Below are 23,917 nucleotides of genomic sequence, written 5' to 3' on the forward strand. Positions count from 1 at the left end.
GGCTAATTATTAAAAAGTCAAAAAAATAACAGATGCTTGCTAGGTTGTGGTGAAAAAGGAATGCTTGTACATTGTTGGCAGAAGTGTAATTAGTTCAACCATTGCGGAAGACAATGTGGCGACTACTCAAAGACCTAAAAACAGAAATACCATTGACCCAGCAATCCCATTACTGGGAATACACCCAAAGGAATATAAATTGTTCTATTATAAAGACACATGCACATGTTATGTTCCTTGTAGCACTGATTCACAATAACAAAGACATGGAATTAACCTAAATGCCAATCAATGACAGACTGGATAAAGAAAATGTGGTACATATATACCATAGAATACTATGTGGCCATAAAAAAGAACAAGAACATGTCCTTTACAGGAACTTGGATGGAGGTGGAGGCCATTATCCTTAGCAAACAAATGCAGGAACAGAAAACCAAATACTGCATGTTCTCACTTATAAGTGGGAGCTAAATGATGAGAACACATGGATGCATAGAGGGAGGGGAACAACACATACCGGGGCCTGTCAGAAGGTGGTGGGTGGGACAAAGGAGAGGATCAGAAAAAATAACTACTGGGTACTATGTGTGATATGATGTACAGATATCACTAGATATGATGTAACATATCACTAGGTGATGAAATAATCTGTACAACAAACAGATTAATAATTGTGTACAACAAACCCTCATGTAATAATTGTGTACAACAAACCCTCATGACACAAGTTTACTTATATAACAAACCTGCACATGTACTCCTGAACTTAAAAGTGAAAAAAAGAAACTAGCCAGATCATGAAAGCTCTAGTGAGTTAAATTTATATTTTAAGAATAGAGAACTGCTGTTGGATTTTAAGTAAGAAAGTTACATTATCAGATCTGTACTTTAGATAAGTCACTCTGGCTACTGCTAGGTGTGATATGATTCAATCAGGACAAGACTAGAGCCAAGACTAGTTGGGGGCTGTTACAATAATGTAGACAAAAAAAAATAATAATAATGGGCCTCTACACGAAGAGCACAGCAGTAGACAGACATGAACCTTAAGCAAAACTACTATTCTCAAAGACTCAGTTTCTTCTAATAATACCTACCTCACACAATGATTTTGAGAATTAATAATGGCATTTTTTGTACAGATGTCCTGTATTCTCTTAGCAAAACTTTTACAGGCAATAATAATTTCAAGAAACAATTCTACTTCAAAATATATCAGATACAAAGATTATTCTTATGTTTTCTCCAATATATGTAAAAAGATGCCTTAACTATTAATGAAATTAAGTCAGATTATGAAAGGTTTACTCACTTATATTTGAAAAAGTAAATTCCAACTACTAAACATCCTATTGTGCTCCATTTAATCCTAATATTAAAAGATTAGCATAATTTTTAATTTCTCTAAAAACTGAAATGTAAGTGAATCAAAGGTAGGTATCAAGTTAGTCTCATTCAATGACAAAACATGAGCATAAAACAATTTCACATCTTCACCAAACTGATACCAGCAAGTAAATGAGTTATTAACTATTTAAGAGGAAAACTAGAAAACTGTTCTGTCAGTTTTATTTACGTTGAAGTTTTGGGACCTACTAAAGTTATATCTTCTGTAAAGCTACACAATAAAAAAAAAAAAGATAAAAGCTCAATTTTTCCAAATCTGCTCTTAAATTCACCGATCTTTTAATACATTCTTGCCTCTACCAAAGACAATCTGATTTCTAAAGCAATCTTTATTGATAGCTTAGCAGAAAGCATTTAACTTGGGCAAAAAGGTACTGGAAATCCAGCTTTTGCCCCACCCTTGCTTCTTGCCTGAAATACACTTAAAACACTGTAAAAAGTTATGTTCTATACTTATTTCATTGACAAAATGACTGCCCTCAGAACTGAGTTCTCCACAGAACCCTTCTTAAGGTTCCTCCCCTTGTAATTTAAGTCCATCTCTTCCTGTCATCTGTTGTACAACTATTCACAATATATCTGCTTGCATAGTGTTCATAACCTTCTCTATTCTAGACTAAATAACAGAAATCTAACTTGCTAAGGGTCCAAACTGTTCTACTGAATTGAGGGAACAAAAATCACCCTGAACTTCTCATTCCTCCTCTTCACTGATGATCTTATGTCATATTACTTTGAGAAAATACGAACAATCAGATGTAATGTCCACCTTCCCACCCCAAAACCTACAGACCTAAATACACTTGCACCAATATTTTCTTCTTTACCTCTTATGGCAAGAGGAAAAATCCCCTTTTCTCTATCAAAAGGGCAATCTACACTCCTTTATCTCCACTACTACTACCTTGGTCCAAGCTCCTGTTATCTCTCACCTGGATTACAGCCAAAATCTCCTAACTGATCATCCCATCTCTACTGTTTCCCACTTCACAATACTCCACATAGTAGCAAATGTGACTGTTTCAAAACATAAATCACATTATCTCACTTAAATAGTTCAAATAAAACCCAAACTCTTTACCATGGATTCTAAATCCTAGAGTTTCTAAGTATTGCTCTAATTTCACCCTGTCACTCTCCCTTATAACCATTATGTTCCAGTTACAGTGTTTTTAGTAATTTATCTGCAACATACCAGCTCTTTCCTGATCCTGAGCCTTTCATGCATTGTTCTCATATGTAAAGCTCTCTTACCCAACCATAACAGTTAGCTATGCTTTAGGGCTCATAAATGTCCCTTCATGAAAAAGTCTTCCCCTAATTACTCTGTGCCTGTTACTATCTCTTCCCCGTGTCTGTTTCTGTGAGAGCACTTATTACAACTTATTCATTAGACTGTAAGTTCCATGAGGGCAGAAACTATGTGCATCAGGTTTTATCTAACACAGTGCTAGACACAAGCAAGGGCTCAATAAATATTTGCTAAATGAACTGAGTGAAGAGACAGCCAGGGTTAGGCTACAATCCTGACTCTACTACTTCATACTGGTTTGACTTCAGTTAAGTCACAATATCTCTGTGTTTCAATGTTCTCTTCCATAAAACAAAAGAAAGAGTACGCATCTGATAGGATTGCCAAATAAGACCTACTAAAGATTAATTGGCAATAAATAAAGACTAATCATGAATCTTTCAATGTAAGTATTAAGTACTTGTAAGTAAGTGCTATTAAATTTAATTTAATAAATGTTAGTTTCCTTCCTTCCCTTCTATAACTTAGACAGTAAGAATTCCCTAAGCTAATACAGTATTGAAATAATATATTTATATATACTTAAAAAGAAGAGACTCTGATGACATGTATTTGAATAGATACATTGGTAATTTGTATTTGCAGGATCTAATCCTAAATTTTAGAAAATGGGAATAAATAATGTACATCTATTACTTAACTCTCTCAAAAAGGGGGGAGTGATAAGGAGAAAAGAAGAAAAACAGAAAAGAAAGGTAACCTTAGAAATTAGAGATCATCAACTTCCAATTCCTAAATTTAGAACAACCTTCCTCTTCTTATAAAGACTTGCAGCAAGAACAGGATTAATACCTAAAATAAAAATATTCTATATTTACTTAAATCTATATAATTCTCACTTATATTTCATGTATATTTTTACTGAACTTTCACCCCTTAAATTGTGGTATCACTGGTAAAGTGGGGGAAAAAAAAGAACAACATCTCATATCAGAAACACAAAAAGGCCTTCTTGTTCCCTTAATATTTTAATAAGCTTTAAATTTCCTAACTACAAAAGTAAATCTTAACATTTTCTTTAACTGCTGCTCACTTTTCAGGCTAAAATCCCTTTTATGTTCTTCAAAAGAAATTTTACTTTCTAGGAATCTTATAAATCATTTACCATACATCATTCAAATCTCCCCACACTCTTATCTAGAATACAGTTAACAGTGCTTGTTTAATAATTTCTGCCTGATAACCACCTAGAATTTTGTGGAATGTGCTGCCTACCTTCATATTCTCCCAAGGATATGGATATAATTTAGATTCTGAACTCAAGGAAGGGTTTATGTTAAGCAATTAATTCAATTTTATTCAACATACTTTATGTAATCAAACTTGACTTTTTAAGAAGTAATTGGTATCTGGTTTAGATTTTTCCCTCATGTTCCAGTTACTTCTATAACCTTTCTAAAATTGGAATTTCTTGTCTACCCTTAAACTAGTTATTAAGTGCTACTGAACATTCCATAAAATTCACGGGAAAAGATTCATCCATTACATATATGCAAGAGTAAAAAGATTATTTTAGGCTACCACAACATCTAGAATACTACTGTGAACAGTAAAGACTCTTACTGTAATAAGCTGAAAACCAGTTTAAAAATGAATTTTATCACAAGTCAATCAGTGTATGCTGGGAACAGTTCTACGGCTATCAAATGCTCTGGCAGCAAGTAACCAAAAATTAAGCATCTGCAACTCTTGAAGGTTATTGTAAAATGATATACAAACAACAAACATTCTAAATTACATTTATTTATTTTTTTCAGACAGAGTTTCACTCGTCACCCAGGCTGGAATACAATCAATCGTGCAATCTCGGCTCACTGTAACCTCCACCTTCCTGGTTCAAGTGATTCTCCTGCCTCAGCCTCCTGAGTAGCTGGGATTACAGGCATGTACCAGCACGCCTGGCTAATTTTTGTATTTTTAATAGAGACGGGGTTTTGCCATGTTGGCCAGGCTAGTCTCAAACTCCTGACTTCAGGAGACCCACCCGCCTCAGCCTCCCAAAGTGCTGGGATTACAGGCCTGAGCCATCAAGCCTGGCCTCTAAACTATATTTTAAGGCTTCATCTTGGGTAGTATTTTTCAAGCTAAGGACTGCAATTTATTAGTGGATCCAAAATTAATTTAATGAATCCAGACCAGCAAATGAAGAAGGGAAGGGTGAGAAGGAGTAGGAATAAATAGAAAACATCTGAGTGCACAGGTAGTAAGAGTACGATTTCATTAACTTTTTTCTCTATGTATATAGTACCCGAAGCAATGTGTATTTTAAGGGAGGGTTTGAGTAAAAGTTAGGAAACACTAATCTGGGAGACAAACAGAAGTGGAAAGGATAAAGCAATGGAACTGTCAGAATTACCAAATTGTGGTTTAGGAGGTGAGCAAGACTAACAGCTTCTATTGACTAGGAGACAGAGGTTTTGGAAACTCCCATAGATTTGTGAAAGCCAGACATCCCTATATGAAAAATGACAAAGCACTTTTTCCTCTTACAGTAAGCCTAGGACAATGCGTAGCAAAGCTTGTGGTTGTCACCACTGATGTTTTTATCCCTTCAAACTTTCAAAGGTGGCAGAGGTCAACCTTTACTCTCTCCTAACTCTAGGCACACTGAATGCAGTTAAGATACAGTAGCCCCTGAAAGATAATTACAGGTCCTTGAACAACTACTTCTAGAAAACATTATATTCTAGATTACAATTTAGAGTTTCAGGTAAGACTCCGGCATTCAGAAAAGTTAATTTGGAAGTACAACAGTCACGTATCAGAGCCCATAAAATTGTCATCTGGAAAGTAGTACCAAAATAAACAAAAAAAATTTTTTTTTATGTATGTGAAATGTTTCAAAAATCTGAAGCACACCTTAGAGTCATTTCATTTTCAAGAGTCACTCTGTGAAGAATTAATATTGGAGTTCCCTAAATATTGGCCAATCAACCTGCTTTTCTTTGTTAACAGTGATTGTGAATATTCAGTTTCATTAACAGAACTAATTATTTTTGAAGCCATTTAAAACACACACTTTTTACTGTATAGTGAACAGTTTCATAAATTACAGCTAGTATCTGTTCTAAGAGGCTCAAGGCGACAGCTATTTCTCAGGATGCATCCACTACCCATTACAACTACTATATATTCTAAGTTACCCAATTCCCACTATTGTTACAGAACCACATCCCCACCATACTATTGTTACAGCCCTTTTTCACTATTATAAACCCACATATGGTTAGAGACAGAAGAGGACAAAAAACATGCAGTCATAAAGAGAATTTCTCAGTTCCAGGGTGAAGGGTTCCCTTTAATCTCTGCTGATATAGTTTAATGTTCTGCCTGGTTCACTACTTCCCTTTTTTTTTTTTTACACTTTGAAACTTGCTGTGGCTTGAGACACCAACCTTTGGCATAATCACCTGCTGGTTTTATAATCTGGGGCCCACACTGTTGGAAAAAGGAGTTTCAGTCTTTGCTTACTAACAATTCCTCACTGAACACAAATTCCAAAAAGATAAAGCTTTGATAAGCACCTACCAGAAAGTCACTTTGTGTACAAGTACTAAAGAATGCACCAAAACAAATTAAGGGGTTCACAGCCTCTTATCCCTTGAGGCAAAAGACTTCTAGTTCAAACACTGATGACACAGGTTTTAATGAAAGAAGAGCCCATTTATTTATCTATTCTGATTAGACATCACAGAAATTCAATTCTTATTATAGTAGAGGACAAAGCTGGACAATCCCAATCACCCTAAATTAGAGATAACCTCTCAATTTCTTCTCTCTCCTGGGCCATTACACCAAACCTAGAGCAGAACTATACCCACCTTCAGGGCAGAAGAAACAACATAATAGCTTATTGATCTCTGGTGTAGACCCAAACCCACAAGTCATCAGGCAAGCAGGGATTACAGCCACTTGCGCAGCTAACAATCAAAAGTCGTGTACTGGGTTTTTGGTCCCACACAAGCACACCTTTGGCAATTACCCCTACACAAAAAATGGACCAAACTACTCTCCTCACCAAAACAAACAAAAATACTACTAATCAGGTAGGGGAGCAACACATCCTTAATTGTACCAAAAAGAATTTCTTGGCTGTCGGTAAATGCCCAATTACGTTCATTAATTTTTCATTTAGTCTCACTTGCCAGGTTTTAAAAGCTACCATCACATTCAATTCCATAGATAAATGCGTTCAAAAGAGATAACACTCGCTGACAAATTGGCTGTTGACTAAACCTCACCACCACCACCATTATACTAGTCAAATCAGTGTTTGTGGCAAATGAATTAGACTTTTTATAAGTAAAATTTACCAAAGTAATGATAACTTATAATTCTTTTTCTGGAGAAATCAAAGCAACACTCCAAAAAGGAAAGGTTAAAACTGAGCTCTCTGAAATACCTATTCAGTGTGTTTAACTGATGAACTAAGAACGGTGAAGTCAGAAGTGTAACTCAATTATCTTAAGAGATAAATGTTCTTGGCAATTAATTCCATTCAGCTCTTGCTCAGACCCCAAAGCAATATAAAGCTGTCCTCACAGTCTTCAGCCTTCTCTTAACCCGAAAGGAGTTATCTCTAACCCGATCCATCGACTGGAATAAAGTAACAGTGACCACAGCGGCGGACGATGATGGATGAAATCACAATTGAACTAGGAGTCAGGACAGATGTGTACACCCTAAGAGCGAGAGACTGAGGTGGGGCTGGAAACTATTTTCTGGCCTTCTCCCGCGTGCTGCTCCCGGGGAACCAACAGGATCCTGCACGCCCGGATTCGGCAGAGCCCTTGCCCCCGAGGTGGAGGAGTGGGGAGAAGTCAGCTGGGAGCCTTTTCAGCGAATCGAGTAGGGCAAGGGCTGGCGCGGTGGGAATCTTACCGGTGAGAGAACTTCCTAAGCCCGGGTTTGGGGGGCGGGGGGACGGACCGTCCCGGCAGCGGCGGGGGCGACCTCCTCTGCTTTCTCACAGTCAAGCATCTTTGTGTGTGGATTGTGCCGAGCTACGGGTCCTCGAGCAGCTCGAACCCAGGTCGGGAAGTCCGCCCGCCACCCCCTCGCTCCGCCGGGGCCCTCCTGGCCGGGGCCCCCAGCCCCTCTCCACCACCCGAGGGTCTGGAGGTGGGCGAGTGGAGAAAAGCATCTCCATGTGGGGCACCCGTTCCGCCACATCCACCCCCTTGCCGGTCTTTGTCCCGCCGGTAGCCAGGGTCTCCGCGGGAGTCTCCAGGGGAACCCCCGTCCTGGAGGCCTTGGGGCCCGGGGCGCCTCAGCTTTGTTCGGTCAGCGGGGCGCGGGGACGCGGACACTTACCGTACACCCCAGCGAGGAAAAGCAAGAGCAACGCAGACCTCCACCGCGGAGACTCTTTTGTGCTCCAGCGACGGGCCATAACCACAGCAGATGGAGAGAGAGAGGAGGAGACGGAGGAGGAGGGAGGAGGAGCTGGGGGTAGACGCCGCCGCCACCGAGCCACCGGCTGCTCCCTGCGCTCTCCGCGGCTGCGGGAGGGGGAGGGGAGGGGCCGCCGCCGCCCGCGCGCGCTCCCTCCTCCCTCCTCCCTCCTCCCTCCGGCTCGCCTGCTCCCACCCCGGGCGGTGCGAGAGCCCCACGCGGGGCGGCCCTCCTGGGGGCAAGGGCAAGGAGCTCGCGCGCCGGCGCGAGGCGAGCGGGTGGCGGACGCGGGACTCCGGCCTCGCGCCGCTCGGGCTAGCCGGCGCCGCCACTCGCCAGACGGAGCGCGCGCCCATCCGTGCGATCGGCAATCCCCTGGCCCGCCTGCCTCGGTTCCCTCCCCGCGCTCCGCTGGACTTTCCCAGTCTCGGGCCGATTTCCACGCGACGGGAGCCCAAGGAGCAAGGCAGCGCCAATCGATGAGAGAGCGTGCGAACGCCGGCTGCTGGATGCCCAGGGGCTGCAGCGCGGGGTGTGTGGAGGAGCGCGGTCGCTGTCCGAGGCCTGGGTTCTGGCCCAGCGGGTGGGGTGGGTACGAGCTGGGAGGCTGAAGGTGGTTCCGTGTTGGGGGAGGCGTGGATGGTCTGAAGCTGAGAACTTGGGAGTTCCTTCCTCTATCCCGTACACCCACGTCTCCACTTGCGGTCGGCGCGGAGCTTCGAGTGGGGGTGGGCGCAAGTTAGTGCGGCCAACCCGGCAGCTGGTCGGTCAAGGGGCAGTGTGGACTCCCACGCTCAAGGTGCCCGGAATGAGTCGGGCAAGGTTTGTGCAGAGCCCCTCCAGTCTGGCGTGGAAGCCCCAAGAGGTCATTTGACATCTCACGCTGGGTCGGGTGCAGCTGGGCCAGGATGCTCGGCAGGGCTGGAGCGGACTTTCAGGGTAGATATATTGAGAGGAGGGTTCGCCCGTTACGCTGCAGTCTCCCTAAAGCTCTTTCCCCACTCCCAACAAATGGGAGTCCTCCTTTACTGAGATCCCCAGAACACTTTTCTAAGTAGGTCTGTAGTGATGCTGGCACATCAGACCTTATGCCCTGTGTTTTTAAAGTGTTTGTCTACAACGTCTTATTTCTATTAGATTTTATCGTTGCCCTTTGCAAGCACTCTCCATGCTATTCATTGAAGACCTACACTGCATCATGCTGTCCTATTGACATAGGTTATCACTTTTTAATCCCAAACATCCTTGTGAGATAAATATTATCCATGTTTTATAGAAAAGAGTAAGAGAGATTAAATTACTCATGGCAAGTAAGTTCTTTGAAACAGTTTTTCTCATTCCAAAGTAAAGACTGTTCCCCCTATACCACAGCAAACTCTCTAGCACACTGCTTAGTGCCTAGTAATGTTTCGGAGTTGGCGCCTGCCAGGGGGTTCGTGGTCTCCCTGACCAAGGAGGAAGCTGCAGACCTTCCCCGTGAGTGTTACAGCTCTTAAAGATGGCACAGACGCAAAGAGTGAGCCGTAGCAAGATTTATTGTGAAGAGCAAAAGGACAGCTTCCACAGCATGGAAGAGGACCCCAGGTGCTGGCTGGTGGTGGCCCCAGCTTTAATTCCCTTTTTGTCCCCTCCAATGTTCCGTTTCTGTCCTATCAGAGTGCCCTTCTTTCAATCCTCCCCATGATTGGCTACTTTTGGACTCCTGCTGATTGGTGCATTTTGCAGAGTGCTGATTGGTGCGTTTTACAGAGCGTTGATTGGTGCATTTTACAATCCTCTTGTAAGACGGGAAAGTTCCTCAAGTCCCCACTCGACCCAGGAAGTTCAGCTGGCCTCACCTCTCAGTAAGTAAATGTTAAAATCTAAAACATACTTTCTGGGGAATACATTTAGGCTTTCCCTCTGTCTCCTGCCGATTTACCCCCTTTTAAGTTTTTTTTTTTTAAACCAGGAAATGGTATTCCGAAAGATAAGAGAAAAATGTATTAATAAGTATTACAAAAATCTAATAATTAACAAATCTTATATCATCTGGCAAAAAAAGCAACCAGCACTCCGAAAATGTTTTCCATTCTTGTTGGAAAGAAGCAACTTCAGTGTTTTTCACTAAACAAATTGCAGTTGTCTGTCCTAATTTTAGGATTCTAAACTCTACTTTCTTGTTTCTTGAGATTGCTTTCTCTAAATTGCGCTTCCATGAGAGCTGTGTTAAGAACAGGCCACAAGCAAAGTGAAGAAGTAGACTGGACTGCATCCTCCCCTGTCCACTTTTAGTACCATTCAAGGAACCCTGTCCCGAACATGAGACACACAGTGCCCTCATCAGTTCCTGTCACACCCCTCCCACCCCTATACTTGCTCATCCACCCAGATGTGTCTTCTCAGACTTGCCAGGTTATCAAACTTTTGGGTATCTGGACCCCCATAACACTTACAATTTGGTGAGGACACCAAAGAACTTTTATTTATGTGGGTCATATCTGTTGATATTTAGCATTTACAAATTAAAATAGAAAAAAAAGAATTTATTTTAAATTCATTTAAAATAAAACATGCATTACAAGATTACATAACTCTGCTTTCCAAAACAAACACAAAAAATTAAGAAGAGTGGCTTTGTTTTTGCACTTTTATAAATCTCCCTAATGGCTGGTTTAATAGAAGACAGCTGGATTCTCATATCTGCTTCTGCATCCAATCTGTTGCAATATGTTGTTTTGGTTGAAGTATATGAAGAAAATCTAGACTCATGCAATATATAAATTGGCAAAGGGAGAACCTCATGTACTTTCCTGAAATAGTCTTAGTGACACCCCACTAACCCCCCACCACCACCAGAAAAGCTTTGAGAAATGTAGATCTAGGTGTCCACCTTAATGCCTTCAAAATCTAAGTATTTTGTTTTTTATTAGAAGGGCTCTAATAAGTACTCAGTGTTCACCAGTGAAAGGTATTTATATTTTATGAGGGAACATTTTTATTTATTGAAAACAATTATAGTAGGATATCAGACGTTAATAAGCATCACATCACAGAATAGGTACTCAATGTTACTCCCTTTTTCTCACCTAATCTACCTAGCTGGCCATCTGGGCTGATACATCAAATTGTTCATCTGTGAGAAAGCACTTTGAAATCCAGAAAACTATAGCTATGCAGTGGTTATTATTGGTAACAATTCCATTGCAGTTGTACTACTAGTTGATTTTGCTTGGCCAGTGTTCTGGACTGCATGATTTAAAGCATAAATCATGCCCCTGAGACCCATATCATTCTTAATCTGAGTCCTCTGGATGCACCGATGGGCTTCAAAGAATCTTAAGCCTTCTGAAATTATATGAAGATTTTGTGTTCATGTACTTTTATAGAGAGAAGACATTATTTTCAGCAGATTCTTAAAATATTCTGTCAACCATTTTCTTCAAAGTTTGAGACAAACTGAATGAGGCAACCATTTGAGTTGCTGCTTAATCCTTTTCCAAGTGGTTCTGGAGCTCCTCAAGTACATGCAATTGGGAGTGGAGCAGTACAGGGACTGCTTCTTTTTCCCTTGACATATTTTGAAAAGGGCTACAATCTTCCACTTTATGGAAACATGCCCTTAAATAATCCTTTTGTTTGATTTTAAACTTCTCTTTTTTCCTTGTTTGGTTATCATCACATATAATGGTCTAATTTTTATTTGTCACCAATTAAAATTTGCTCCATCCCAATGTAGACTCTGCTTCATTTAGTAGCATTTGAAAATCTCATCAACACTGAGGTTAGACTGGGGCACATTATCACTCCCACTCTGAGAATCATCTTTTATTGGAAAGAAAATTGATGATAGTGGGTTTTCTATTCAGCATGCTGCCAGAGAAAGTTACATCTTTTAACTCCCCCTCAAAGGAATATTGTGTTTAAAAAAGAAAAACAAACTTGAGAAAAAACATATAACTAACTAAAAAAAGACAGTTTTTTAAGATTGAAGTTAAGTAAATGGGATCCCTTTACAAATGAATTCTAATTTCCACTGGAGTTGAATAATGTAGGCTAGCAAATGAGATCCATCAATCTAGGTAACTTCTATACCGGTTCACTAGCACATTTATTGTGGTTAAATATTCTGGTCTGTGACAGCATACCCAACATTGTACCAAGTAGTCAAATATATAATCCTGTCTCTAAATTAAATAATCCAAATCCAAATAGATTTAGTTTTGCCCTCATAAGCTCAACTTAATTGTAAAACCAGACCATAGAGCATGCAATAACTTATAGTGGTAATAACATCTATCTCTTGTAAACATACAAAACAATTGCTCTCACCAAGAAAAAGAAGTAAAGGGAGCATTAACTACAGACATTGGTATATATAAAGAGATACTCTGAGCTTTTTTGTTGTCATTTAACTGCTAAGTTTCAAAATGCACATAACTTTGTGTTTAAGTTCTGATGATTGACTGAGGATATGAGCTAGAAATGTGTGTAGGATGAAATCTCATTCCATGTCTCTCCATGAACCCATCAGAAATGAATTTGGCAGCTGTGATGGCAATCCGATGGTTCTTTATAGGGAAATACTGCTAATTTCAAGCATACGTAACTTATTTGTTTTTCTTCTGCCTAAATCCAAAAAAGATTTGAGGTTCCCCAGTATATTTGGCAAATATAGTTACCCCTTAGTATATGCAGGGGATTTGTTCCAGGACACCTCCCCTCCCATATAGCAAAATCCATGTATACTTAAGTCCAGTGGACTCTACGGGACCAGAACCCACCTATATAACAGCAGCCTTCCTATATGCAGGTTTCATACCATCAATATTTGATCTGTGTTTGGTTGAAAAAAATATCCACGTAATAAGTGGATCCAAGCACTTCAAACCTGTGTTGTTCAAGGGTCAACTCTTTAGTATACTGTAATGGATAAAGGCTGACATGGTTTGGATTCATGACCCGCCCAAACCTCATGTCCAGTTGTAATCCCCAGTGTTGGAGGAGAGGCCTGGAGGGAGGTGATTGAATCATTGGGGTGGATTTCCCCCTTGCTGTCCTCGCAATAGTGAGTTCTCATGAGATCCGGTTGTTTAAAAGCGTGTAGTGTCTCTCCCTTTACTCTCTTCCTCCTGCTCCAGCCATTTAGGATGTGTCTGCTTCCCCTTCACCTTCTGCCATGATTGTTAGTTTCCTGAGGCCTCCCCTGCCATGCTTCCTGTACAGCCTGTGGAACTGTGAGTCAATTAAACCTCTTTTCTTTATAAATTACCCAGTCTCAAGTAGTTCTTTATAGCAATGCAAGAACAGACTATTACAAGGTATAAGCCTAAGAGTTTAACCATGCTGGGTTTGATGTAGGTGTTCAACCTTAGTAAAGAACCTAACTTCTTGTACCTCATATTTCCTCCTATAAAACAGGAAAAAAACGGGGGCTTCTTTGATCATCTACATACCTTTGAGATAATAATTGCTGTAATATATTGAATGCCTATGGTATGCTATGCATTTAGTCCTCAAACAATCCTGTGATTTTGATACTGTGATTATCCCCATTTTTCAAAAGAACAAACAGGCACAGAGATATTCAGTAATTATCTCAAGATCACAGTAAATGGACAGCATTTAGACTCAGGCAGTTTGACTCTAGAGTATGCTCTCTTAAATCATTTTACCAAGTTGTATGTAAAGCACTTAATACACCACCAGGCACCTACGAGGTACTCAATAAATAGCAGCTACTGTTATTAAACATATAAATGACATAAGCAAAATGATCCTATTTTCTCATATCATACAATTTAAAATAAAATCTATATAGTTATTTTTCTGTCTCCTTCTGTTACCCAGAAGTAACCCATACTAACTCAAATTCTCTTTAAGCTAAATAGACATAAAACACATTTAGATTTATTTTTTAAAGTTTTATTTCCTTGAATTTTTGAAAATAGCAAGCGAATATAAATTAGATGAGCCATAAGTCTGGCTTTTTGCTGCTTTGTAGTAATTTTTTTCGTTGACCTTGTAGTCAGCATTTATAGTTTCCTTTGAAGATCAGAGAACCCTAGGTTGCTTATTGCCCTAATCTTCAGAAAAGATCTATGACAGATTTTTTCTGATCTCAAAGAATACATCAAATCATATGAAACTGCTCAGTTATCAGGCCATGAAAACACAGGTCATTTCTACCAAAGAATAGATTACTCCAGCTTCATCATGAAAAGAATATTCTCCTTGGAAATACCCAGGCCGGTTTGCATTTTGAATACATACCAGCTGTGATGGAAAAGAACAGTCTAAGCCTTTCGATTCCCCGAGTCCACTGCCTCACTTGCACAGCACAGGACATGAAAGAAATTGTGTCAAAAGCATTTCAATTTAAAAATTTTATTCTTGTACTCAATAAAGCAAATTAAGTGAAAAAAGTTAAGCACTTTAGAACATTATGTTGGCTGGCTCTAGTCACCAGTGCACTTTACTCCAGTCATGACAACATTTTTTCCTATGTAATTAGTAGCTCTGTTTAAGTACAGACACTCCTCAGATGGTAACTCCAATTTATAAATACCCATATATACACAATTTCACAAAATACTTTCAGCTTTTAAATGCATGACTTAAAGGCAATTAATGGCAATGAACAGGTAGAGACCTGTTATTTGGAGGTTGCCTCAACTGGCCTGTGAGTGGGGAAGAAAGGGCAAGTCCTAGAGCAGCTGTGCTGACTGTGTTCCTTCTGGATTAGATTCTCAGCAGTTCTAATCGTCAGCACTCCAGAGACTGGGATATATAGGCACCAGGCTCCTCTGGACATTTTGTGCTTTTTCATTGCCTCAGACAGGCAGAAGCAGTCATCCAGGCTGCCTACCATGCACACTTATTCTTCCCCACTCACATCCCATCTTCCTGTTCAGTGGATGATGTCTTTCAAGAAGTCCGTTCTCACAGCATTGGCCACACTCATCAGAATAGTTAACGAATTTCCCCACAAGCCTCCTCCTGGTACAGGCTCCTCCTGCTGGCAAGGCACTTCATGGACATTCCTTATAACTCTGAACAAATAGTGTTAAGAATTGAGACATGGACCTCTCTCTGAAGATGAGAGAAGTACTCTGAATTCACTAATCCCATCTATAGCTTATTGATTGGTGCATTGCAGATATGGGGAGTAGAATCAGAATATTCGGATTCTCCTGTCTTCGTTGAGGAAGAGAAATAAGGAAAGTGAGGAGGAGAGAAAGCTCCAGATCGACAGGGACTTTTGTGTTTGTTCACTGGAAACACCTGAAAGAGGGCCTGTCACCAAATAGGTGCTCAGTAAACATTTATTCAGTGAATAAATAAAGAAGCTCAAGGATTAAATAGATTCTTGGGGGAAATGAGAAGCCAAGCTATTAGGCAGGGGTAATGCAGTGGAGAGAGAGAGATATGACAGACACTTGTCTGGACATTAGTGCATGAGTGGGCTTCCAGTGAAAACTGCTAGGTTTGGAGCCCAGGCACAAAGGGAGTAAATCTTTGATGCCTGGTCTTAGGAACAGCCAATAAATATCACTGCAGGATGAGACGCACATATTCTCATGTGCTGATATTCAAGATATTGCCTAATGAGATTTTTTCAAATACAAATCTGGTATTGAAGCCATAGTTTTCTATTATTTTATTGTCAATGTTTAATATTTCCTCTATACTAGTTATGGGCTTTTTATAGCCTCAGCTGGCCTTATATGACCTATAAGTTGGATACTACTTATTTTATTGACTATTAAAATAAACAGGACTTTTGTTCTGTAACTCAGCAGAAGCACTTAGAAAAGAAGTCTTTTCAAAACATTCTTCAGAAAGCTGTGAGCTAACACTTTGCTTCAGATGTGCAGACAGATTCCAATTCTGTTGTCTATCAAGTTAAACTGTTCCTTAGAAGTAGTCGAAGAGGTGATGAAATTAATGCCCAGTGTGAAGTCAGGATCAGGGAACAGAGAAGGGAACCCAGATAGCCAGACCTTTGTAGTGTAAATTCAAGATGTGTTCAATGCATTATGAATTTCTGGGCCATCAGTCACCAACATATGAGAATGATAAGTTTAAAGAGCGCTTTCCAACTTTGAAACTCCAAAATAAATTATCTTTGTTATTCATCATTTGCTATTACCAATATTGTCTTCTGTCCATCAATGTGTATTTGCTAAAGTTGATGGTTCAGCAAAATAAAATCAGTTCTCTGAAAATTAACTAGAATGTTATTGAGATTTTACTCATAATCCACTCTATATTTTTGAATACTTGAAATATGCTAAAGATTGTAGACAGTGTAGATGTTCACATTACCTGACTCAATCACCAAACCGTGGAGGTTCTACTCTGTCAGGCTAGTCCTTGTAGATACAACAGAGCTTATAATCTAGTGGGGGAAATAGATATATCAATAAATATAAACAACACTCATTCATTCAATAAGTATTTACTGAGCACCTAGTATGTGCCAGTGATTGTACCAGGTGCTGGGACTGTTCAGTGAACAAACATGGTAACAGTAGAGATACATATGTGTGAGATACACCAGAACCACAGGGGAGAATTAGAGAAGTTTTCACAGAGGAAAAACACTTGATTTGAGAAATGAAGAATGAGTAGGAGATGGCCAGTAAAGAAGGAGATTTGCGAGGGGTAATACAAAAGCAGTGAAGGCAGAGGAATGTCAAGTAGACATAGGAGAAGAGAACAGGGTGTGTTCCGGGAATGTAAAGTAGTTTGGTATTGCTGATTCAATAGGGGTAGAGGAAGGTGAGGAAATCAAACTATAATCAGGAATTACATCACCAAGGATTATAAGTGACATGCAAATAAGTGTAGTTTTATTTTGTATGATGCAGGATTTGGGGAGCCTTGAAAGAATTTTGAGCAGAGGAGTCAGGCTCCATTTTGATAGAGCCCAACGTGGGAGGACATGGAAAGGTGGCGAGCAGTCAGAAGGGGGTTACAGACAGCAGCGAGGAGATGAGATGGACTGAGGAGTGCCCAGGAGCAGTAGGAATGGGGAGTAGAGAACACAGTCAGTGGTTGTGTAGCAGATAGAATTTAAGACTCTCAGATTTCTAGTTCGAGCAACTAGATGGAGTGAAGTGGGGAGAAGAGGACAGAGAAAATAATGAGTGTAACTTAGAACCAGCACATTTAGGTAGAGAAATTCAACAGGCAGTTGGGTATACTGTGTATTTCAGAGGAGAAAAATGGGCCCAAGGTAGAAGATGATTGGCATTGATAAGATTGCTTCTGGAGAGGATGGAGTTTCCCTTAGAGAATATGGAAAACATCAGTATTGCAGGGGTCAGAGATGGTAGAGGAAGACAAACCTACAATGAGAGGAGAGACAGAGAAGGTATGGCCAGTGGGTGGGAAGAGACGAAGAAAAGTCTGGTATTGTAGACACCAAGTAAAGAAAATTTTACAAAAAAAGGAAAGATAAAGTGCGTCTGTGCCAGAGAGAGCTCAAGTAATGAAAGGTCAAGAGGTGAAGAGGAACTAACAGAATTGCCTACAAGGAAGTCTAATGTTCTTATCCAGTGGCCTCTACAGAAACTTCTTTGGCCTTTGATTTAGATCACAGCTGAATTGTTGATGATCTTTATTTATTTATTTTTTCTGATTTCATCAAGAATTTTGTCCTTTTTTCTTTTTTTCCCCTCAGCCTGTTAGGTTACAGCATTATCCATTTCGAAGTTAAACTTAGGGATTTCTAAATTCGGCGTGGACCCTGGATACAACATTGAAGTATGTAAAGTTTGTCTTCACCACCCAATGGTTCCATTTTTGTTTCCCCTCTGTTCTCCCCAGCCTTGCTTACATTCTCTTCCTTCGACTTCAGGCTCCCAATGTGTTGATGCTTTCTTACCCTCTCCCTTCCTCCATCGGAAATGATTCCTGGCAAAAAACAAAAAAACAAACAAACAAAAACTTTATAAACAAATCCACCTTGAAGCCAAATATGGTTACTCTTCTAGAGTATTTATAATTTAATGGGTCGTTAGTGGAAGTGTCAGGGTGGAGAGATTCGAGGTCAGGGATGTTTCCCCAATTCCCTTCTAAGGTGACCCCTTACTGCACAGCAATCCTTCCCTGAGATAGAAGACAAGTTGGTGCAAGAATGTCTGATTATTTCTCCTAGAGCCATATTACACCTTTAGAAGACTTAAAGGTCACAAACATTTATTATATCAGTAATGTTCTTTTTGGAAATTATATTTTTGGCTGATAGTATTTCAATGTACTCAGTTGCTAACATAATAGCCAAAGAACACGTATCCTTTATCTTGTTTAATGCCAATTACTCTGTCACTATTTTGCTCGGCACTATTGGAATAACTTCAAATGTGGTATGGGACAGACAAGTTCAGCTCTACAGAGGCCAAATATATCTATGTCTACTGAATCAGCTGTTCCCTATTACATTTTTTAAGCAGTATTAATAACTGATTTCTGTACAGCCAAGTAGTTTGATCATGCTTTTAATTTAATTCAGTTGTTTAGAAAGGGAAAACAATCTCATTAATCGTTTTTAAGATTCATTTTATGTGTGCAGTAAGTATAGATACCACGTTTCCTAAAACAGTCTCTGCTGAAGTTCTCTGATTGGAAAAAAATAATAGCTCAGTGAGTGAAAAATTTTATTGTTATGAACTTCGTTTTTAAAAGTAAAGGTAAATGACAAGAGGATTTGCCTATTCTCATATGCAATGGAAAACTATATTAACTTTTGTTCAGTGTATCATTTAAAATGTGTTATGCTGTCATGGATATGTTTGTATCTCATGTAAATTATTTATGCTCTTAATCCTTTGTTAACATTTAAGCCTCAGGGAGCAAGGTTCCTAATAAATGCACTGTGTAAAAATATTCTTTTACCAAAAGAGAGGAGAAAGTGTACAAGCCCAAAGATATCCTAACCATCAAAGGCCCATTATCAGAGGCGTGTGTGGACCAGCGAGCTCATCCTGCCCAGAATGCTCGGTCTTAATGCTTCTCATGGGCAGGAAGCAGTGGATTAGCAATGCTTTCCGTTTAAGTTTAATTTGTGTTGTGTAATAAATGCGAAGGAAAATCTTTAGTACGTCCCTTAATAGTCTCACTAGAATAGATTGGGTGAACTCATAATGACTACAGTATTTAAAGAAAAGTACTCTCTAAGAAATAGAAGCATTACTCCAAACGAATGATGAGAACTTTATTATCAGAAAAGAGAGCTAGGCACAGAAATGTAGGAATAGAAATAATCTACTCAGGACCTAGTGTGATGGTATTTTCTCTGAGGTGTTGTCAAGGGCCATTAAGCAAAAGAGGCATTTATAGAATCATAAGACTGTCAGAACTGAAAGGGTCATCTTTAGTCCAATCTTCTAATTTTACAGGTGAGAAAACCCAGGCCCATTTTTATAAGGGTAATAATACCCTGTGAATTCTGTTGAGGGGCAGGCATTCTTGGGGAAATGGGGACCTAGAAGTAGACCTTGGGCAGAGGTGGGGGAGGAAAGACAGGCTGGTTTTCAGAAAGGAAGCCCAAAGGAAGCATGGCACAAAGCCGGGCGCAGTGGCTCATGCCTGCAATCCTAGTACTTTGAGAGGCTGAGGCAGGCAGATTGCCTGAGCTTAGGAGTTTGAGACCAGCCTAAGAAACATGACAAAATGCCGTCTCTACTAAAAATACAACAAATTAGCCGGACTTGGTGGCAGGCGCCTGTAGTCCCAGCTACTCGGGAGGCTGATTCAGGAGAATCACTTGAACCCAGGAGGCGGAGGTTGCAGTGAGCTGAGATCACATCACTGCACTCCAGCCTGGGCGACAGAGTGAGACTCTGTCTCCAAAAAAAGAAGAGCATGGCACAGGAAGGGCTGAGATGGCAGGAGTATTCCAACAGATGGATAGCACATAGCTGTTACTGGGAGGCCGATCTGTTGGCACGTGTACATCTAGGTAGGTAGTGAACCCTGAGCAGGTAGCTGGGGCCTTAGTTATTCATCTTCAATCCAGAGGCAGATGTCTTGCCCCTAGAAAGAAGGAAAGTCTAACAAGAGCAAGACAAGGCTTCAATCCCAGAAAGACTGGGATGCCAATTAGGTTAAAAATAGATAATCAGCATCATTAGACTGGATGTTCAAGGTGAGTATTGCAGCTTTGGAGCAAGAGAGATTCTTAGTACTGGGGCACAGGGTCAGAGCTCACAGAAACAAAGTAGAAAAATGGTGTGTTCCAAGATGCTAAGGTAGAAGCCCCTACATTCTTCTTAAGAGAAGGATTTTTCTAAGAAACCCTAGTATGTGGAAATTCAGTGGTTCCAGCTGTGAGAATAGGGCTTCAAATCCCGTGAAACTACATTTAGACACTACTAATATCCCGGACTCAACTTGATTTAAAGCAATTTTTGTGCATTATCAGGTTACTTTTCACATTTAATAGATGTCTTAGTCCATTCAATTTGCTATAAAAATACTATAGACTAAGTGGCTAGTAAACAATTTATCTCTCACAGTTCTGAAGGCTGCAAAGCCCAAGATTAAGATGCTGGCAGATTCAGTATCTGGTGAGGGATTGCTTCCTGGTTCACAGACAGCAGTCTTTTTGCTGCAGCTTCACACGGTAGGAGGAAGTGAAGGAGGTCTCTGGGGTCTCTTTTACAAGGACAGTAATCCCATTTATGAGGGCTCTTCTCTCAAGACCTAATTAACTCCCACAGGCCCCACCTCCAAATACCATCACATGGTCATTAGGATTTAACATATTAATCGTGGGTGTTGGGAAGGAGACACAAACATTCAGTCTAAGACAATAGATGAACCTAATCTAGGGATTTTACTGTAGCAGTTCTCAAATATAACTTGTATTAGCAACATAGGAATAAAAAGGTAGAAGAAAGCTTGTTCTTTCATTCCTCATTAATAATATTATTTGTTCTCATGCATGAATTTAATAACAGAACTTTGAATAGTGCCTCTTGCTTTTATTTCCAGCAAAAAGAGAAAAGTGAAGAAAATGAAAATGTAATTAGAATACGATACCAGATTTCAGATGAGTAGGATAATCTGTGTTCTTTGAAAATTAATGTTATGCAGTTCAGCATTTGCTTAGACCCTACCCTGTGAAGGAGCTTTGGACTGAAGGTTAACATGGTGTGATGGTTAATGTTATATGTCAACCTGACTAGGCTATGTGGTACCCAGTTGTTTGGTCGGACACTGGTTATAAATGTTACTGTAAGGATTTTTTTAAAAAAATATAATTAACATTTAAATCAGTAGACTTTGGGTAAAGCAGATTACCCTCCATGATGTGAATGGGCCTCTTCCAATCAGGTAAAGGCCTTAAGAACAAAGACTGAGGTTTCCTGAAAAAGGAATTCTCGATACTGCAACATAGAAACTGCATCAGTCTCCATCCTACTGCCCTGTGGAATTTGGACTCAAGACTGCAACATCAATTCTTGCCTGAAATTCCAGCTGCTGATTTGTCCTACAAATTTCAGACTTGACAATCTTTACAATCACATGAGACAATTTCTTAAAATCAATCTCTATCTATATATTTATCATCTATTTATCTATCCTTTTGGTTCTGTTTCTCTGGAAAACTTGGCTCATACGCATGGCTTGTTTTCACACTGAAAATAAGTCAAATGCAGAAAAATCTTCAACATCACAAGTATAAGAGCTTTGTCTGGTTAGGCCAGAAGCATATGGATTTCTTTTTTAAGTGTTACCAGGAAAACAACACATCTCAATACATTGTACTTCAATTTCCCGTGCCAAGACTTGATTGGTTTCATCTAAATTTGAGTCACAATAAATCTTGCATCTACTGAATCTCTGCCATTTTTCCTTTCAGGAGTTCTTTAAGCCAAGTTTTAGTGGGAACATGTGAAAATAACTGTGAGGCCATGGCAAATAGGAAAATCTGATAATTTGAAGGGCACTTTGATGAGTAGCTTAGATCATGAATTATACCAAGCATTTATTTCAAAAATGGTATCAAGTTGAGCAACTGATTTGTTGTTTTCCATAAATTACAAAACATTTAATTAAACCAGGGATTTAAAAAATACCCTTTCCATTCATATTTTTATGACATCTTAAAAGTTGAATGTAACCTAAAAGGATCTCCAATTCTCACTTACTGGTTTTGCAAATTGGGTACAGAAAAATTAAATGATTGTGAGTAGTGATTTTTTCTCAGCCAACAGCCAGATTGAAGTTTTGTAAACATGTCAAATCATGTCAACCTACTCAGAAATGTCCAGGGACTTCCTAACTCACTCTGAGAGAAACTAAAGGCCTTTCAAGTTGTACAAGCTATCCCTTGAGCTGCAACTTCCTTCTATGACCCTGGTTGCCACTTTGACTTCATCGCCTAGCATTGTCTTCCTAGTGAGAAAGAGACAGAACCAAAGAGAGGGAGGGAGAGAAAAAGATTTTTAATGAATTGGCTCATGCAGTTGTGGGGGCCAGCAAGTCTGAAATCTGCAGGCCAAGCTGGCAGGCTGGAGACTTAGGAAAGAGTTGGTATTGAAGCTCAAATTCAAAGGTAGTCTGGAGGCAAAATTCTTTCTACCTGGAGGAACTTCAGTTTTTGCTCTGAAGGCCTTCCACTGATTGAATTAGGCTCACCTACATTATGGAGGCTAATTTGCTTTACTCAAAGTCTACTAATTTAAATGTTAATCTCGTCCAAGAAATACCTTCAAAAAATCTAGCTACATCTAGATTAATGTTTGACGAAATACCTAGGTTCCATGGCCCAGCCAAGTTGACACGTAAAATTAACCATCACAGTGGTATTATGTGAAGAAATGAGAATCAAACAAGTGGAAATGGAAAGGAGAAGAAGGAAGAATGGTGTGGAAGCAGTAATGGGAAACAAGGGGACATGTACTCCATATCGTCTGACTTGATGCTGGGTCAATTTGCTACTTAACTAGAGAGTTTTACTGTCCTGTTACATAGGAATGAGATTGGCTCCTGAATCAGGAACCAAAGTAACTAGATAGGTGTAACACAGTCTTCAGTTGTTAGAGCAAATTAGGGCATGATAGCTCAGATCATTGACATTCTAGCCATATATGTTGAATATACTTGCTTAATTGTTATAACACTTTGTCTCATTTTTCCTAATACCACATATAAAACACTACATGAGATATTTATCACATGTGTTAGAACATAGGTATTCTCTATGCTTGTGTTTACTCAACATATATTTTTATATTTTCCCTACTTCCTGTTTTTAAACTATAAAAATGGTTCTAGAATATCATATGATAATGAGTACTGGGCATTTGGCTTTAATAATAGCAACATTGGTAATGATTATGAACTGTCTTCTCATGTCACCATGAATATCATTCATGGACTGATTCATGTGCCATTTCTAGGCACGTGATCCTAGAAATGTTAATATTCTATCAACTTCACTACAGCAAATAGGACTAAATATGTCATTATATAATCTATGATATGCTAGCCTAGCATATCAAACTGGTCCAACAAGAAGTTACCATCTCAATTTTTAGTGTTACATTATGCTACCTATACATTACCCATTTTTAGCTCCAGATATGTGAATATTTTTGTTACGATTATGGTGAAGACCACCCATTGACTAAGTCTGGTTTTCTTAGAAGGAAATATGTGTATTTCCTATTACACAGTTGCTATTTGACAAACCTACCAAGCAGAAGTTGCTATTTGACAAACCTTCCGAGCAGAAGTGTACAGCTGTGAATCCAAAGACCTTTCTCTTCATTTTGTGAAATTTCTCACAAGTTCATCAGTAAAGGA

At 39.6% G+C, this 23,917-nt stretch overlaps 1 protein-coding gene across 2 annotated transcripts in view; it reads right to left on the reverse strand.

The window, feature by feature from the left end:
* LRP12 (LDL receptor related protein 12) overlaps positions 1-8,605 on the reverse strand; it is a 96,941-nt gene extending 88,336 nt beyond the window's left edge. Inside the window, exon 1 of one of the 2 annotated variants that reach the window (XM_054497583.2) lies at positions 8,036-8,605. In XM_054497583.2, coding sequence (XP_054353558.2) covers positions 8,036-8,114 — 79 coding nt within the window. In that variant the 5' untranslated portion in view covers positions 8,115-8,605. The remainder of the gene's footprint in view (positions 1-8,035) is intronic. The other variant, XM_054497584.2, reaches the window with a different exon arrangement.
* Between the last annotated feature and the right edge of the window lie 15,312 nt (positions 8,606-23,917).

This window comes from Pongo pygmaeus, chromosome 7 (genome assembly GCF_028885625.2).
Source record: "Pongo pygmaeus isolate AG05252 chromosome 7, NHGRI_mPonPyg2-v2.0_pri, whole genome shotgun sequence".
NCBI classification, from domain to species: domain Eukaryota; kingdom Metazoa; phylum Chordata; class Mammalia; order Primates; family Hominidae; genus Pongo; species Pongo pygmaeus.